This window comes from Macaca nemestrina, chromosome 1, assembly GCF_043159975.1.
Source record: "Macaca nemestrina isolate mMacNem1 chromosome 1, mMacNem.hap1, whole genome shotgun sequence".
Taxonomy (NCBI): Eukaryota; Metazoa; Chordata; class Mammalia; order Primates; family Cercopithecidae; genus Macaca; species Macaca nemestrina.
Window position 1 is genome coordinate 80934181 of NC_092125.1, and position 17752 is coordinate 80951932.

Here is a 17752-nt window from a genome sequence, read left to right on the forward strand (position 1 = left end):
AGTTCTGACATTTACGTCTATGATCTATTTTGAGTTAATTTTGTATATGGTATGTGGCAAGGATTGAAGTTATTTATTTATTTTTTAGTTATGGCTATGCAGTTGTTTCAGCACCATTTATTAGAAAGATTACCTTTCTCCAATTGAATTCTCTTGCCATGTTTGTTGAAAATCAGTTGTCTATATATGTGTGTGTCAATTTTTAGACCCTCAGTTCTGTTCCATTGACCTGTATGTCTGTGTTTACACCAATACCACATTGTTGTAATTAATACAACTTAATAATAAATCTTGGTAAAGGCAATGTAACTCCTCCAACTTTGTTGTTCTTTTCAAAGATATTTTGGCTCTTCCCTGTCCTTATTATATGATTTCCATATAAATCTTAAAATTAGCTTGTCAGTTTCTACAAAGAAGCCTTCTGAATTTTGATTGGGCTTGTATTAAGTCCATCAAGTAATTAGGGGAAAATGGACATCATTACACATTTAAGTCTTCCAATCTGTGAAGATGGCATAGCTTTCCATTTAATTATTCTTTACTTTTTATCAGCAATGATTTGTATTCTTCAGTGTTCAGTTTTTTCACATCTGTTGTCAGATCATATTGATCTTTTATTCTGCAACTTTACTAAACTCACTTTTTAATTTAGTGGCTTTATTTTAGATTCTTTAGGATATTCTATAGTGCCAATCATTTTGTCTGCAAATTTTACTTCTTTCTTTCCAATTTGTAAGCATTTTATGTTTTTCTTGCCTTATTTCACTGGCTAGAACCTCTATTACATTGTTAAGTAGAAGTGGTAAAAGCAGACCTCTGTGACTTTTTCCTTCTTTGAGGGAAAGTTTTCTATCGATCACCAACATGACTGACACCAGCAGTAGATTTTTTGTAAAAGCACTTTATCAATTTGGGAAAGTTTCCTTCTATTCTCAGTGTGCTGAGAGTTTTTTGTTTTTGTTTATGTTTTTGCTTTTGTTTTTGTTTTGAGACAGAGTTTTGTTCTGTGGCCCAGGCTGGAGTGCAGTGACATGATCACAGCTAACTGCAACTTCTGCCTCCAGGTTCAAGCAATTCTCGTGCCTCAGCCTTATAAGCTGCTGGGACTACAGGCATGCTCCACCATGCTTAGCAATTTTTTATTATTTTAGTAGAGACGGGGTTTCGCCGCGTTGGCCAGGCTGGTCTCAAACTCCTGACCTCAAGCGTTCCACCTGCCTCGGCCTCCCAAGGTGCCGGGATTATAAGTGTGAGCCATGGCACTTAGCCAAGTTTTTATTAGGAATAAATGTGGGGGCCGGGTGCTATGGCTCACACCTGTGATCCCAGCACTTTGGGAGACTGAGGCAGGCAGATCACCTGAGGTCAGGAGTTCGAGACCAGCCTGGCCAACATGGTGAAACCCCATCTCTACTAAAAATACAAAATTTAGCTGGGCATAGTGGCACATGCCTGTGACCCCAACTACTCAGGAGGCCGAGGCAGGAGAACTGCTTGAAGTTAGGAGGCAGAGGTTGCACTCAGCCGAGATCATACCATTGCACCCTAGCCTGGGAGACAAGCATGAACACTTTGTTTGAAAAAAAAAAAAAAAGGAAGGAAGGAATTTGTCAAATGTTTTGTGACATCTATTGGGATGATCATATAGATTTTATTGTTTAATCTATTAATATGATAAATTACATCAATTGGCTTTTGAATGATAACCTTGCATTGCTGTGATAAAACTTGCTTGGTGGTGATGCATTACCATCATTATATACTGACAGGTTCAACTTGCTAAAATTTTGTTAAGGATTACTGCATCTGTGTTCAGAAGATGACAATCTTCTGTAATGTCATTATTATAAGGTTGTTTTCCGGTTTGGATATCAGAGTAGTACTGGTGTTAAAGAATTAATACAGACATATTTCATTCTCTTGAATTTTTTGGAAGAGTTTGTGTACAGTTGGTATTATTTCTGCCTTAAATGTGTAGTAGAAATCACCATTGAATTTATCTGGATCTGGAGTTTTCTTTGTTGGAAAGTTTTTCTTTTCCTTTTTCTTTTTCTTGTTTGTTGTTGTTGTTGTTGTTGTTGTTGTTGTTTTTATGGAGTCTTGCTCTGTCACGCAGTTTAGAGTGCAGTGGTACGATCTCAGCTCACTGCAACTTCTGTCTCCTGGGTTTAAGCTATTCTCCTGCCTCAGCCTTCCAAGTAGCTGGGACTACAGGTGTGTACCATGGCACCCGGCTAATTTTTGTGTTTTTAGTAGAGACGGCGTTTAACCATGTTGGCTGGGCTGGTCTCAAACTCTTGACCTTGGGTGATCCACACACCTCAGCCTCCCAAAGTGCTGGGATTACAGGCATGAGCCACTGTGCCTTGCCTGGAAGGTTGTTTTTTTCTAGCCACCAATTAATTTCTATAATAAATACAGGGCTTTTCAGGTTACCTTGTTTTTAACTGAATGAACTTTGGTAGTCTGTGTCTTTCAGAGGCTAAATATTTTATCTAAGTTGTCTAACTTATTTCTTCTTCTAATGTCTAGAATTTGTAGTGATGTCCTCTCTCTCATTTCTATTATTGGTATTTAGTATCTTCTCTCTTTTTAACCCCCGAATCAGTCTGACTAGAAGTTTATGAATTTTATTGATATTCTTAAAGAATCAACTTTTAGTTTCATTGATTTTCTCTACTTTCTTTTTGTTTTACATAAATCTTATCCTTATTATTTCCTTTTCCCTGCTCACTAGGGTTTTAATTTGCTCTTCCTTTTCTAGTTTTTAAAGGTAGAAGCTGAGGATATTAATTTGAGACCTTTCTGGTTTTTCTAATAGAGGCAAATTAGGGTGATAATTTTATCTCTAAGCAGGATTTTAGTGGCTTTTTATATGTTTTCTTTTTCATTTTCAATCACTGTGAAACACTTTCTTATTTCTCATTGGATTTCCTCTTTGCCTCATGCATTATTTAAAAGTTTGTTATTTAGTGTATTAGTCTGTTTTTATGCTGCTGATAAAGACATACCTGAGACTGGGCAATATACAAAAGAAAGGGGTTTATTGGACTCACTGTTCCACATGGCTGGGGAGGCCTCACAATCACGGTGGAAGGCAAGGAGGAGCAAGTCACATCTTACCTGAATGGCAGCAGGCAAAAAGAGAGTTTGTACATGGAGACTCCCATTTTAAAAACCATCAGATCTCATGAAACCCATTCACTATCATGAGAACAGCACAGGAAAGTCCTGCTCCTGTGATTCAATCATCTCTCACTGGGTCCCTCCCAAAACATGCAGGAATTATGGGAGCTACAAGATGAGATTAGGGTGGAGACACAGAGCCAAACCATATTATTTCACCCCTGGCCTCTGCCAAATCTGATATCTTCACATTTCAAAGCCAATCATGCCTCCCCAAAAGTTCCCCAAAGTCTCAACTCATTCCAACATTAACTCAAAAGTCCACAGTCTGCCAGGCATGGTGGCTCACGCCTGTAATCCCAGCACTTTGGGAGGCCGAGGTGGGCAGATCACCTGAGGTCAGGAGTTTGAGACAAGACTGGCTGATATGGCGAAACCCCATCTCTACTAAAAATACAAAAATTAGCCGGGTGTGGTAGCACACGCCTGTAATCCCCGCTACTTAGGAGGCTGAGGCAGGAGAATCACTTGAGCCTGGGAGGTGGAGGTTGCAGTGAGCTAAGATCGTGCCATTGCACTCCAGCCTGGGCAACAGAGTGAGACTCTGTTTAAAAAAAATAGTCCACAGTCCAAAGTCTTATCTGAGACAAGGCAAGTCCCTTCCACCTATGAACCTGTAAAATCAAAAGCAAGTTAGTTACTTCCTAGATACAAGGGTGGTAAAGGCACTGCATAAATAGAGCCATTCCAAATGGGAGGAATTGGCCAAAACAAAGGGGCTAAAACAAAGTCCTTAATCCAGTGGGGTAGTCAAATCTTAAAGCTCCAAAACGATCTCCTTTGACCCCAGGTCTCACACCCAGGTCATGCTGATGGAATAGGTGGGTTCCCATAGTCTTGGGCAGCTCCAACCCTGTGGCTTTGCAGAGTACAGCCTCCCTCCCAGCTGCCTTCACAGGCTGGCAGTGAGTATCTGCAGCTTTTCCAGGTGCACGGTGCAAGCTATCAGTGGATCTACCATTCTGGTGTCTGGAGGATAGTGGCTCTTTTATCACAGCTCCACTAGGCATTGCCCCAGTAGGGACTCTGCATGGGGGCTCCCATTCCAAATTTCCCTTCTGCAGCGCCCTAACAGAGGTTCTCCATGAAGACTCCGCCCCTGCAGCACACTTTTGCCTGAGCATCCAGGCCTTTCCTTGTATCTTCTGAAATCTAGGTGGAGGTTCCTAAACCTCAATTCTTGACTTCTGTGCACTCGGAGGCTCAACATCACATGGAAGCTGCCAATGCTTGAGGCTTGCACCATCTAAATCCATGGCCCAAGCTCTACATTGGCCCCTTTCAGCCACAGCTGAAGCAGGTGGGATACGGGGCATGAAGTCCCTAGACTGCACAAAGCAGAGGGACCCTGGGCCCAGCACACAAAACCGCTTTTTCCTCCTAAACCTCCAGGCCTGTGATGGGAGGGGCTGCCACAGAGGTCTCTGACATGCCCTGGAGACATTTTCCCCATTGTCTTGGCTCCTTGTTACTTATGCAAATTTCTGCAGCCAGCTTGAATTTCTCCCCAAAAATGGGATTTTTTTTTTCTATCACATTGTCAGGCTACAAATTTTCCAATTTTTTTTTTTTTTTTTTTTTTTGAGACAGAGTCACCAGGCTGGAGTGCAGTGGTGCGATCTCGGCTCACTGCAACCTCTGCCTCCCAAGTTCAAGTGATTCTCCTGCCTCAGCCTCCCAAGCAGCTGGGACTACAGGTGCACACCACCACACCCAGCTAATTTTTATATTTCTAGTAGAGATGGGGTTTCACCATGTTGGCCAGGATGATCTTGATCTCTTGACCTTGTGAACCACCCACCTCAGCCTCCCAAAGTGCTGGGATTACAGGCATGAGCCACTGTGCCCAGCCAAATTTTCCAACTTTTATGCTCCGTTTCCCTTTTGAAGCTGAATGCCTTTAACAGCACCCAAGTCACCTCTTGAATGCTTTCTTTTAGAAATTTCTTCTGCAAGATATCCTAAATCATCTCTTTCAAGTTCAAAGTTCCACAAATCTCTGGGGCAGGGGCAAAATGCTGCCAGTCTCTTTGCTAAAACATAACAAGAGTCACCTTTGCTCCAGTTCCCAACAAGTTCCTCATCTCCCTCTGAGACCAGCCCTGCCTGGACCTTATTGTTCATATCACCATCAGCATTTTTATCAAAGTCATTCAACAAGTCTCAAGGAAGTTCCAAATTTTCCCACATTTTCCTGTCTTCTTCTGAGCCTTCCAAATTGTTCCAACCTCTGCCTGTTACCCAGTTCCAAAGTTGCTTCCACATTTTTGGGTATCTTTTCAGCAACGCCCCACTCTACTGGTACCAATTTACTGTATTAGTTTGTTTTCATGCTGCTGATAAAGACATATTTGAGACTGGGCAATTTACAAAAGAAAGAGGTTTATTGGACTCACAGTTCCACATGGCTAGGGTGGCCTCACAATCATGGCAAAAGGCAAGGAGCAGCAAGTCACATCTTACATGGATGGCAACAGACAAAAAGAGAGCTTGTACAGGGAGACTCCCATTTTAAAAACCATCAGATTTCGTGAGACCTATTCACTATCATAAGAACAGGATGGGAAAGACCAACCCCCATGATTCAATAATCTCTCACCGGGTCCCTCCCACAACATGTGGGAATTATGCGAGCTACAAGGTTAGATTTGGGTGGGGACACAGAACCAAACCATACTATTTAGTTTCTAAAACTTGGGAGATCCTCCAGATATCTTTTTGTTATTGATTTCTAATTCCATGTAGTCAGAGAACATATTTTGCATAATTTGAATTTTTAAAAACATATTGTTCTGCAGCCCATGACATTGTTGTAAATATTCCACAAAAACTTAAAAAGAATATGTATTCTGTTGTCGATGAGTGGGGTTCTACAAATATCAATTAGGCCAAGTTAATTGATGGTGTTAAGGCTTCTGCATTCTTACTGATTATCTGGGTTCTTGTTTGATCAATTATTGAGAGAGAGGTGTTGAAATCTCCAACTATTTGTGCAGTTCTCCTGTTAGGTTTTTATCAGTTTTTGCTTCATGTATTTTAAAGCTCTATTATTAAGTGTATATACATTTAAAATTGTTGTATCATCTTGATGAGTTATCTTCTTTAACATTATGAAATGACTATCTCTGGTAATATTCTTTGCTCTTAAATCTATTTTGTCTGATATTAATATGGCTTCTCTAGCCTAATTCGATTAGTGTTAGCATGGTTTATCTTTTTTTACATTTAATGTATTTGTGTCATTATGTTTCAAGTGTGTTTTCTTGCAGACAGCATCTAGTAGGGTATTGCTTTTGAATTGTGTCTAACAATCCCGCCTTTGACCATTTACATGTAATGTGATTATTGGTATGATTGATAAAATCTAGGGTCTTGTTATTTGCTTTCTATCTGTCCCATCTGTTTTTTTTTCCTTTTACTCTTGTCATCTACTTCTGAATTAACCACATGTTATCACCTTTGTGAACTTACTAGCTATAACTGTGCTTTTTTGGTTGTTGCTTCAGGGTTTATAATATATATCTTTAATTTATTATACTATACCTTCATGGAATATTTTATCACTTCATCTATAGGTTAAGACCTTTATTTCTATTTCTTCTCTCCTGCTTTTATACTTTTGTTGTCATTCATTTTAATGTACATATATTGTATATTTTGTGATATACTGTTATTAGTTTGCTTTAAATAGGTAATTATCTTTTAAAGAGATTTTTAAAATAAGAAACATGTTTTATATATTTTAAGTAGAAAAATATTTTATATTTGCCTACATATATACATTTCTGGCATTCTTTTATTCTTTTTTGTATATTCAGATTTCCATCTGGTATTTTTTTTCTGCCTAAAGGGCTTCAACATTTCTTGTATTGTAGATCTTGTAGTGATGAATTCTTTCAGCATTTGTGCATGTGAAAATGTATTTTACCATATTTTGTCTTGCTTTATTTTGCATATTTAGAAATTTTTGACATGAGAGTCTTTTGGAGGGGTACAGCTTTATTGACCTGTAACTCGCATACCATACAATCCACCCACTTGAAGTGTACAGTTCTGTGGTTGTTAGTATAGTCAGAGATATGCAGCCTTCATCACAATCAATCTTAGAACATTTCCATCACCCCAAAGAGAAACGCTGTACACTTCATCTGTCAGTCCTTGAGTTCCCATCTCTTCCAGCCCTACTTTCTGTGTCTACAGATTTTTCTATTCTGAAAATGTCATCTAAATGGAACCACACAGTATGTGGCTTTTTGTGGCTAAGTTCTTTCATTTAGAAAAATGCATTCAAAGGTCGCTTATGTTGTAGTATGTATCATTATTTCATTCCTTATTGTATTGATATACCTACCATATTTTATACCTACCATTAATTCATCAGTTGAATGAACGTGTGGATTGTTTTCATTTTTTACTTTCATGAATAATGCTGTTATGAGCATTGGTGGACAAGGTTTTGTGTGGATATAAGTTTTCAGTACTCTTGGTTATATCACTAGGGGTAGATTTATTGGGTAATATGGTAATTCTATGTTTATCTTCTTGAGGAACTGCTATTTTCCAAAGTGCCGGTACCACTTGATATTCCTACCAGCAATGTATATGTGTTTCCATTTCTCCACATTCTTGCCAACATCTGTTATTCTCTTTTATCTTATAGCCAACCTAGTAGTTATGAAATAGTGTCTCATTGTGGTTTTGATTTACACTTCTCTACTAGCTAATGATGTTGAGTATCTATCTTCTCATTTGCATATGGGCCTTGAGTATTTTCTTTGGAGAAATGTCTATTCCAATCCTTTGCCCATTTTGGTTGTGTTTTGTTTTATTTTGAGATGGAGTCTAGCTGTGTCACCCAGGCTGGAGGGCAGTGGTGCAATCTCGGCTTACTGCAACCGCCTTCTCCCAGGTTCAAGTGATTCTCCTGCCTCAACCTCTCAAGTAGCTGGGATTACAGGTGCACGCTGCCACGCCCAGCTAAATTTTTTTGTATTTTAGTAGAGACAGGGTTTCACCGTGTTGCCCAGGCTGGTCTAGAACTCCTGAGCTCAGGCAATCGGCCTCGGCCTCCCAAAGTGCTAGGATTACAGGTGTGAGCCACCACACCTGGCCTCTTTGCCCGTTTTCAAATTGGGCTATTTATTTATCTTTTTGTTATTGAGTTGTAAGAGTTGCTTGTGTATTCTAGGTACAAGTCCTTTATCAGATATATTACTTTGAAATATTTTCTTCTGTTCTTTGTGACTGTCTTTTCATTTTTCTTTTTTTAAATTTTGTTTTGATATAATGTCTTTTCATTTTCTTGATGGTAACCTTTGAAGCGTAGAAGTTTTATATTTGATCAAGTCTAATTTATCTGTTCTTTTATTTTGTTCCTTGTGCTTTTGGTGTCATAGATGAGAAACCATTGCCTATTCCAGGATTTACCCCTAGGTTTTCTTCTAAGAGTCTTATGGTTTTAGCTATTACATTTAGGTCTGTGATCCATTTTGAGTTAATTTTTATATGTGGTATGAGGTAGGGTTCAACTTAATTCTTTTGCACATGGATATTCAGTTGTCTTAGCATCATTCATTGAAAAGACTTTACCTCATCTTTGAAAGAAAGACTTTACCTCATCTTTGGTATATAATTCCAGAATGTCAACTTTATTTTCTTTCAGAACTTAAAAATGTTGATCTACTGCATTCTAACTGACATGGTTCTGAAAAGAAGTATACTGTCATTTTTATCTTTGCTCCTTTCTATATATTATGTATATTTTCTGTAGATCTTTTTAAAGTTTTTTTCCTTACCACTGGTTTTAGCCAATTTGATGGGCATTGGTTTTTTTGTTTTTTTGTTTTTTTAATGTTTCCTGTGCTTGCGGTTTGTTGGGCTTCTTGAATCTGTGAGTTTTCATTAAATTTGGAATACCTTCACTCATTATTTATTCAAAAATGTTTTCTGTCTCTTCATCTCCTTCAGAGACCCCAATTACACATATATTGGACTGGTTGAAGTTGTGCACACTGACAGTCTATTCATTTCTTTCCGTCTCTTTATTCTTCATGTTTCATTGTTTTATTTTTTTTCTTTTTAAAAGTTTTTGTTTTTCTTTTTTTGCTTTGTACATCTGTCAGCTCATACCTATGGGTTTCATTGTGAGGAGTTTATATTGCGACATCTTCAAGCTCACTAATATTGTCTTCTGTAGTATACAATCTTCTGTTAATCCTATCCAGTGTATTTTTTATCTCAGGCATTGGTTTTTTTCACCTAAGTTTGAATTCAGTTGTTTTTATATCTTGCTTCTCTTTTACATACGTATGTTTTCCTATAGCATTTTGAACATATGGACTATAACTGTGTTTAAATACTTGTGTAATAATTCTATCATTAGTGTCTTTTTAAATAATTTCTATTGATCGATTTCTCTTCATTATGGGTTGCATTTTCTTACTTCTTTGCATACCTTATAATTTTTCACTGCATTCCAGACATCATGAATTTACCTTGTTGAATGTTAGATATTTTTGTATTCTTTTAAATATGCTAGAGCTTTACTCTGGAATGCAGTTAATTTACTTGGAAGCATTTTGATCTTTTCAAGGCTTGCTTTTAAGTTTTGCTAGGCAGGACCAGAGTAGCCTCTAATCTTGGGCTAATTTTTCCCTTTTACTGAATACTTTACTTGATGCCCTGTTTATTACAGATTTTCTACTCTGGCTGGTGATAATACAAACTGTTCTGCACTCTAACAATTGTCTCTTCCATTCCTCCCTGGTGTTCTTTTCCTGGCATCAGCTAGTTCCTCACACATATATGCTTATTGTTACTCAGCTGAAGACTTGAAGGAAATCCTCTGTAGATCTCTGGCGCTCTCTCTGTACAATTCTCTCTTCTCCGTGTAGCTTTTTTTTTTTCCCTGTCTTGGACTCTGCCCTGTGAACTCTAGCTACATTGGCTTCCTTAAACTCTCAAATCTGTCTCTTTAACTTGAGAAGATTTCCTATTTAAGTTTCCCTTCCCTGGCTGTGTCCTGGAAATCTCCAGGCAGTAAGCAAGGACAATCATAGCACTCATCTCATCTTTCAAGTTTATCTTAGGGATTACTGTTCTATATTGCTTATTGTCCAATGTCTGAAAATATTTCATACATTTTGTCCAGGCTTTTAGATGTTTAATGTGAAAGGGTAAATCCTGTCCCTGTTACTCCATCTTGGATGGAAGCTATAGTCCTCAATAAATGTTTTACTCCATTCTCTAAACACTGAGTGATTTCATCATTGGCAATAGACTAGGTTCTTACTGGTAACTTCAGTGTTAGACCTTCCGGATGTTCATGGCTAGGCACCATGGCAAGTTTACAATGATATGTATTATTGTGATGTCTCCTATTTGTTTCAGATATCTCTTGTTTTCTCATTTAGACTGCAAATTCCCTGAGGTCAGAAACCCTCCAATCTTATGTTTCTATGTATCTTCCACCCAAAACTAGACAAATCTATTTTTAACTCTTACTCAATCTTGACCCATTTGAAAATTCCATTTGAAGTGTTACCAAATAATACACGTAAGAATAGAGTTTATGTTAAACATCAATACCACGTATTCAAATGCTATGAGTGAAAATGAATGCTGATTCATCCCCTAATTTTATAAACTCTAGCAGGAAGAACCACCACCCTTACCTTCATTGTGGTCAGTTGAGAACTGTCTTCTAATTATCCACCGGCTTGTCAATATCTTTTTAAGAAAGTAATTTTTTCAAAAATGTAGATAAATCAAAACCCTATAAATTCTACACACTTAAGTAGCTAGTTCTTCAGTAACAGAGCGCTCTGACCTTTCATGTAAAAGCATAGTAAATATTAGTCAAATTAAATATTATTCACTTTGTAAAGTAATAATATTCAATTAGATCATTTTGGAATTTTGTTTTTTTCATCAACGAATTGTTATTAATTCTAATCTAAGGAGAAATAAGATAAAATCATGTTTTAAATCTGCTTTAATATTCTGGTAGTATATAGGGAAAAAATACGTGCTATTTCATCCACTCCCTCTGCAACAAATACACCCTCATTCAACAGTAAATACTTTTCAGGTTCTGTCTTTGGTGTTAAGGATGCCGCTGAGGGGAAGACACCAAATGCCTTGTTTTCATGGTATATTCCCTCTTGGTACTATTCATTTTATGGAGGCTTTATTTAGGTTAATAGCATAATATATTTATAATACGTGAAGATCCATGGGTTTATTCAACAAACCATTTGTTGAGTACCTTATATATTCCAGACATTGTTCTAGGCACTGATATTACAGCAGTGAACAAAACAGACAAATCCCCTGCTTTCATGGAGCTTATATTGGAGGTTGGGTGGCAGTAAAGTAGATAAACATAAGGCAGGTGGTAAACGCTCTAAAGAAAAATAAAGCAGGGTGATGAGCCAGCTAGTCATGAGAAGGAGTTCTGTTTTATGTAGGGGTATCAGGGAAGGCCTCACTTGTAAGATATGGCACTGTTACAGAGACACAATTGAGGAAACTAGTTAGCCAGGCAGACTATTTGGGGAATTATTCCATTCTGAAGGAACATTGCAAGTGCAGATACATGAATGCAGGATTAGGCTCGGCGTATTTGGGTGGAACCAACAGAGCAAGGGAGGAGTGTCAGGAAATGAGGGTAAAAGGGGAGAGGAGTAAAATTAAATAAGACAGTATACTCCATAAAGAAGTAATTGCATTTTACTTGGAAATGGGAAGCCACAGGAAGGTTATGAGCAGGGGAGAGACATTACCACATTTATATCATAAAACTATTGCTTTAGCTACTATTAAGACTGACTTTGGAAGGGTAAGAGCAGAAGCAAGAAAATGACAAGGCTATTGCAGTTATTCGGGTGAGAGATGGGTGGCCTGGCCTGCACTGCTGCCACTGGAGATGGGGAGAAGTGGTCAGATTCTTAATATTTCAAATATTTATGCTGAGTGAAACAATCAGACAAAGAATGTATACTGTATTATTCCATTTATATCAAATTCTAGAAAATGCAAACCAATCTACAGTGACAGAAGGTTGTCTGAAGACAGCTGGAAGAAGGAAGGGAGGGATTATAAAGGATCATGAGAACTCTTTCAGAGGTGATGAATATGTTAATTAACTTCATTGTGGTAATGGTCTCATGGGTGTAGACATATGTCAAAAATTATCAAATTGTACCCTTTAAACATGTGCAATTTATTGTAGGTTAATTACACTTCAATGAAGCTATTAAAAAAGACATGGGATTGTCTGATGGATTGGACTCGGGTGTGAGAGAAAAGAGGTCAAGGATGATTTGTATGTTTTTGGCTTAAGCACCTGGAAGGTAGGAATTAAATTGTCATTCCTATTCCTATCTCAAATAGGGAAGACTGACAGGAGCAGAGTTTGAGAGAAAAAAATAAAGAGTTTGGTTTTCAACATATTGTTAGAGATGCCTATTAGACACATCTAAGATATTAAAACAAATAAATACACAGTAGAAAAGAAATGAAGAATGAACAGAACTACTACTTGGATGGAGAGTGCTTGTTCATGACCTTACCAAATGTATATTTTCTCAGGACTGCGTTGGAATTACATTGGCCCAATAGGATCTCTCACGGCTCCTACAGACAAAAATTAGTGAGCATCTGTTTACTGTTTTTTCCTTATTCAATATAATGGATTGCACAGACAAGCCACATTCTTTCTTCTTGCTTTTAAATAATACGATTTGTTTGGGAAACCAGCTGCTGGGTTTGTTGTTCAAGGTTGATGAATAACCTTAGAGACTGCAATGAGAAGCTCCTGGTCACAGAAAAATGCCAAGTTCTTCAACCAGGGCTGGAGAGTATTGTAGCCACTCTTCTCTGGGCTGATCTGCTCATGCCATCCCCGCTTTTTTAATTGCACATATAAATAATCCAGTTATAATATGATTTAAATAAGATTTTGTTTTCCTACTCAGAAAGAAAGTACAAAAATTGCTTGTTGCTTGATGGAGGCTTTACAGAGTTGTGATTAAAAAGGAGCATACCACCTGGGTTTGAATCTTAGCTCCACACTCACTAGGTGTTTGAATGCCTTATGGTAGTCATCTCTGAAATGGGGATCATAATAGGACCTACTACTCTAAGGTGATATTGTTGTGAAGATTAAATTAATCTTAATTCATGTGTAGAAAGACCCTAGAATAACAACTGGGCATAAAGTACTCAATAAATGTTAGCTGCTATTAACTAATTTTCTCTACTCTGACATTTATTGTTTAGTTATTTTCATGTCAGTTGGTTTTCACTAAGTCGTGGACTTGTTTAGACAAGGTCCTCTCCCACCACCCTGGGTGCTTTATACAATGTCAGGCATGAAATAAGTACAAAATGGAAGCTCATCACACTGTTATTGAATTAGTTTACTTTTTCCCTATGGATATAGATCTAGGAATCTCAAGATCTCAGCCCAAGGAATATTACCCATTTCTATTAAAGACCAAGCAGGCCACAGGCTCTGATTTACATCCTCAGCCCCCTATTCCATTCACCTCCCGCTTTCGTAAAGAGCATCACGGTATGGTGCCCCCAAGGAAGCCCTGGGAGGCTGAAGGGGAGGGAGCCTGAAACCAGAGACTAATAGTGGCAAATCGCGGGTGGGATTTGGTAGTTCAGAAAAGGAGGTACCATACCAAAAGTGGGGGTAGCGGGGTGAAGTGGAGGGACGCTGGTTCGGGACAGGCCACAAACCAGAAGCTGCAAGAAAGGGCTAGAAGGGACCTGTTGAGATGGCGCAGGGTTGAGGGACCCTAGCGCGCAGGGAGGGGTGAACAACGAATGGAGTCACGCGGAGGTTCTGCGAGGGACTGGGGCAAAGGCAGGTGATTGGACGAGGGAGAACACTTAAGAGTCCTGGTTGCCAAGGCAGCGACCAGAGGAGAAAGCTTCGAGGAGAGGACGAGGCGGCTGCCAGTCCTCCTCCTGGAGGTCTCCCGCATCCCTCCTAGAGCCTCTGCTGACGTGTCAGTCGAAAACTGCTCAGACCTTCCCGGGCGCCGCCCCTCCGCGCTTGTCTTCCCACTCGCCCCCGGCGCTCCGCCCCGTCCCTGCCCTCGTCCCTATCCCGGTCCCCGCCCCCGTCCCGCCCCCGCCCCGTCCCTGCCCCCGTCCCCATCCCCGCCCCCGTCCCCGCCCCCATCCCCGCCCCCGCCCCGGCCTCCTCCTCCGCGTCACCGGCTCCCCGAAGTGACCACAACATGGCTGCGGCGCCTGGGCTGCTCGTCTGGCTGCTCGTGCTCGGGCTGCCCTGGCGGGTACCGGGCCAGCTGGACCCCAGCACTGGCCGGCGCTTCTCGGAGCACAAACTCTGCGCGGACGACGAATGCAGCAGTGAGTGCGCCGGTGGGCGGCCGGCCTCGGGGTCTCCGCGGCGGCGCCGCCTCGGCTCTGCGGGGGCCGGAGTTCCGCAGCCCAGCGGGCCGTCCCGGGGGTCGCAGGCGGGACGGGCGGAACGCGGGGATGGGCGCGCTCCGGGTCGCTGTGTCTGCCTTCTCCCGCTCTGTTAGCGCCCAGCCCTGCGGGCCTGACCATGGGGGGCTGCACCTCCCACTTGTTGCCAGCGTTTTATTTTCCTCTGCTGGGGCTGGGGGTTGCTTGCGGTGGTCCCCGGCTTCCCCAGGAGTGGCTCACAGCGTCCCCTTCCCACCCCCCGCCATCCGCCCGGGCTGGGAGGGTAGATGATGTTGCGCGCCACGCGTCTGGGCTCCCCACGCCGCAGCCAAAGCTTTCCTGCCCGCGCTGCGGGGACCTCGGTGGGTGCAATACCCGGGCAGATGCGCTAAGGGCTCAGATGCCGGTGGGCGTTTTCCCACTGGCAGGTTGATGGTGGGGTTTTTCAGGAAAGGTTTTCTGGCGCTGCTCCTTTGCCCTTCTACTTTATTGGGATTTGGGCTTGTACCGCCTTTTGAACAGAAATTGGGAGTTTAGGTTTGGGACGAGTCCGGAGTCCAAGCACTCATTTTATTCCGAGGTCTTTGCCCCGACTTTGATCAATCCTGTCGTTTCTGTGCTTGGAAGCCTCCTTGCAGACTGCCAGGCAGGGCTGCAGGAAGACCAAAATCTTTCGCTCTGCGAAGAGACCGAGGATCTGCACCGGCCACCTGGGACCGGCAGCCTCCTCTTCTGTGCGCAGGAAGCGGAATTGCTCTCCAGTCTGGGATTGGAGGTGGGCGGTGGAGAGGGCACAGATCTTCAGGCTCGGATGAAGAGGGTTATTACAGGAATGACAGTAAATACTCCAAGGGTCTCATAAGCCAAGCTTGGTTTAGCCTTAGCCACTTGTGTGTTGAAACCTCTTCCCTTTGTGTTCGCCGGACCAGGATCATTTTAGGGCCTCCCAGGCAGGCTCAACCTTGTAACTTACTGATAGCCGCTGCAGAAACGGTTTTTCATACATTGTTAAGCAATGCCTATAGAAAAGTATTCATTTTAACAAGGCCAAGAACCCTACGGTTTAGCTATTTATATTCAAATTGATGTTATGAAAACCAAATTTCATAATATGAACTGTTTATATCTCTACAACACTAATCAAGAAAAGTGGTCTCTAATGAGTGTGAAGCCATTTCTAGAGATAACCCTATGGTTGATGTAAATAAACACTACAAAAGCAGTACAACTGCCATGATTTTTCCCGTTAGTTTTCTTGGGTCAAAACCACACTGTTACCCATTTGCCGCTGGCAATGGCAAGATAGTTGGTATTCTTTGCTTGCAAGCGTTGCCCTGCCTGGGTCCCTCAAAACAGGTACCTGGAGAATCATCACATCACTGGTGCTTCTTCAGTACTAAGGCGTGATGTTAGAAGAGCTCACGGTTGTAACATAACTTGAGAAATGGTATGTGTTCAAACAGAGTAAACCAAATACAATAGGCATCAACAGGAGCAAGATCTAGATGCGTGTGTGTTGTGTTGTATAAAGTGTTTAGTAATGTGAGTCTGTATGGTGCCCTTGTGTGCTTTTCAAATAGCTGTTCCACAAGGTGCAGTTTTTTGGCCTCTGATATATTATTATAAATCCTCTATGATCTATTATGAGGGGGAGCAAGAAAAACATTGCCATTTTCAATTCTGGTCTTATTCTCAACCTTAAATTGTCCATCACCTTAAACCTGGCCTCACACTCAATTATATCTGAGCTACAAAGCTGACATGTTGGAAAATAATCAGAGTTTAGCTTCAAAAAACAAGTAACCCCTTCCAAATCTATATGCATGTACAGCCATTTAAAGGCAGGTTTTTAATGTATTTTATAGCAAATTGGCTTTTGGAAAAAATCTTATTTCCATTCATCCTTCTTTGTCTCTGCTATTTCAGCGTATTTATTGTCCATTTCGTCTTACATGGGAAACTGTGTATGTGGTCAACAAAAATAAAAGTACTGCTTCTACCAGTTTCTAGATCAAGTGTGATTGAATTACTGACCTATTCTCATAGTTTTGCTTAGTCCCAGCCAAATGGGATGTTGACTTTTGATTTTGTTTATAGAAAAATATACATAAGGGTATTTTTTCCTTTGTTTTGAAACTTAATGTTGGATACAGTCAACATTATTTACTTTCAGAAAAGATTCCCTTGTGATGTAATTGAATCTACAGTAGGGTGTGATAGATATCCTTTCCCATCAATTTATCCAGACACTGTACTGAGGGAACAACTTGGCTGCAAATGAAATTGACAGTGTTTACTGCTACATAGTAGCGGTTATAGCCACTTGAAGATAGAGACTTTTAGTGGTTAGTTCAAGTTAATTGACCTCTTGGGGGTTCCTGGGTACTCTAGCTCCCTATTACCCTTCATGTAGTCATGCTTAAGCTAGTCATCATCTGGGCTTGAATTTACCCATTTGCAAAAGGAAGCTTTTTATGAATATGAAACAGAAAAGATTGAGGACTAGAAGGTTAGAGAGGGAATCGAGAGTTTCACTTGGGTGAGAAAAGCCATGTGTGGCAGTTGACACATTGCTTTTTGTTTCTCAATATTATCCATAGAGAAAAATAGAGAAGGTTTTCCTTTCCCCTGTCTGCTTGTAGAAGATATGATTTATAGCAGTAAAGCTCTAAGGATTTGAGATACTTTCTTTGAGCACATGAAAGAAATTCCAGAGAGTACTGGAAAAACTTGGTTGTTGTTTATAGTGGGATTCTTATATTTCCTGATAAATCAATATGCACTGTGAACACTGAATCCTGATATCTGGCTATTTTTTTTTCTCTCTCTCTCTCTTTATATACAGTGTTAATGTACCGCGGTGAGGCTCTAGAAGATTTCACAGGCCCGGATTGTCGTTTTGTGAATTTTAAAAAAGGTGATCCTGTATATGTTTACTATAAACTGGCAAGGGCATGGCCTGAAGTTTGGGCTGGAAGTGTAAGTAAAATTTTGACATACTTTATTTGCCTAATTTTTACTGGCTTCTTTAGCACTGTAGATTTAAATGACTGCATTTTCTTGGGACGCTTGATGGAGTTAACCTGTCCTCTCTGCCTGACTGTGAAAAAAGATGTCC

General features: G+C 40.4%; 1 protein-coding gene and 1 long non-coding RNA gene across 5 annotated transcripts in view; one reads left to right on the forward strand and one right to left on the reverse strand.

The window, feature by feature from the left end:
• Window positions 1-14254, reverse strand: part of LOC105493465 (uncharacterized) — a 26464-nt gene extending 12210 nt beyond the window's left edge. Inside the window, exons 1-2 of the long non-coding RNA XR_011614568.1 lie at window positions 13878-14254; window positions 12759-12822 (exon numbers count right to left, since the gene is read on the reverse strand). This is a non-coding gene — a long non-coding RNA (uncharacterized lncRNA). The remainder of the gene's footprint in view (window positions 1-12758; window positions 12823-13877) is intronic.
• A 164-nt stretch (window positions 14255-14418) lies between these two features.
• LOC105493462 (MIA SH3 domain ER export factor 3) overlaps window positions 14419-17752 on the forward strand; it is a 53032-nt gene continuing 49698 nt past the window's right edge. For 2 of the 4 annotated variants that reach the window (XM_011761141.3, XM_011761143.3), the window contains exons 1-2: window positions 14419-14574; window positions 17480-17613. In XM_011761141.3, coding sequence (XP_011759443.2) covers window positions 14442-14574; window positions 17480-17613 — 267 coding nt within the window. In that variant the 5' untranslated portion in view covers window positions 14419-14441. Of the gene's footprint in view, window positions 14575-14977; window positions 14997-17479; window positions 17614-17752 lie in introns of those variants that run through there. The other 2 variants (XM_011761139.3, XM_071080965.1) reach the window with 1 other exon arrangement.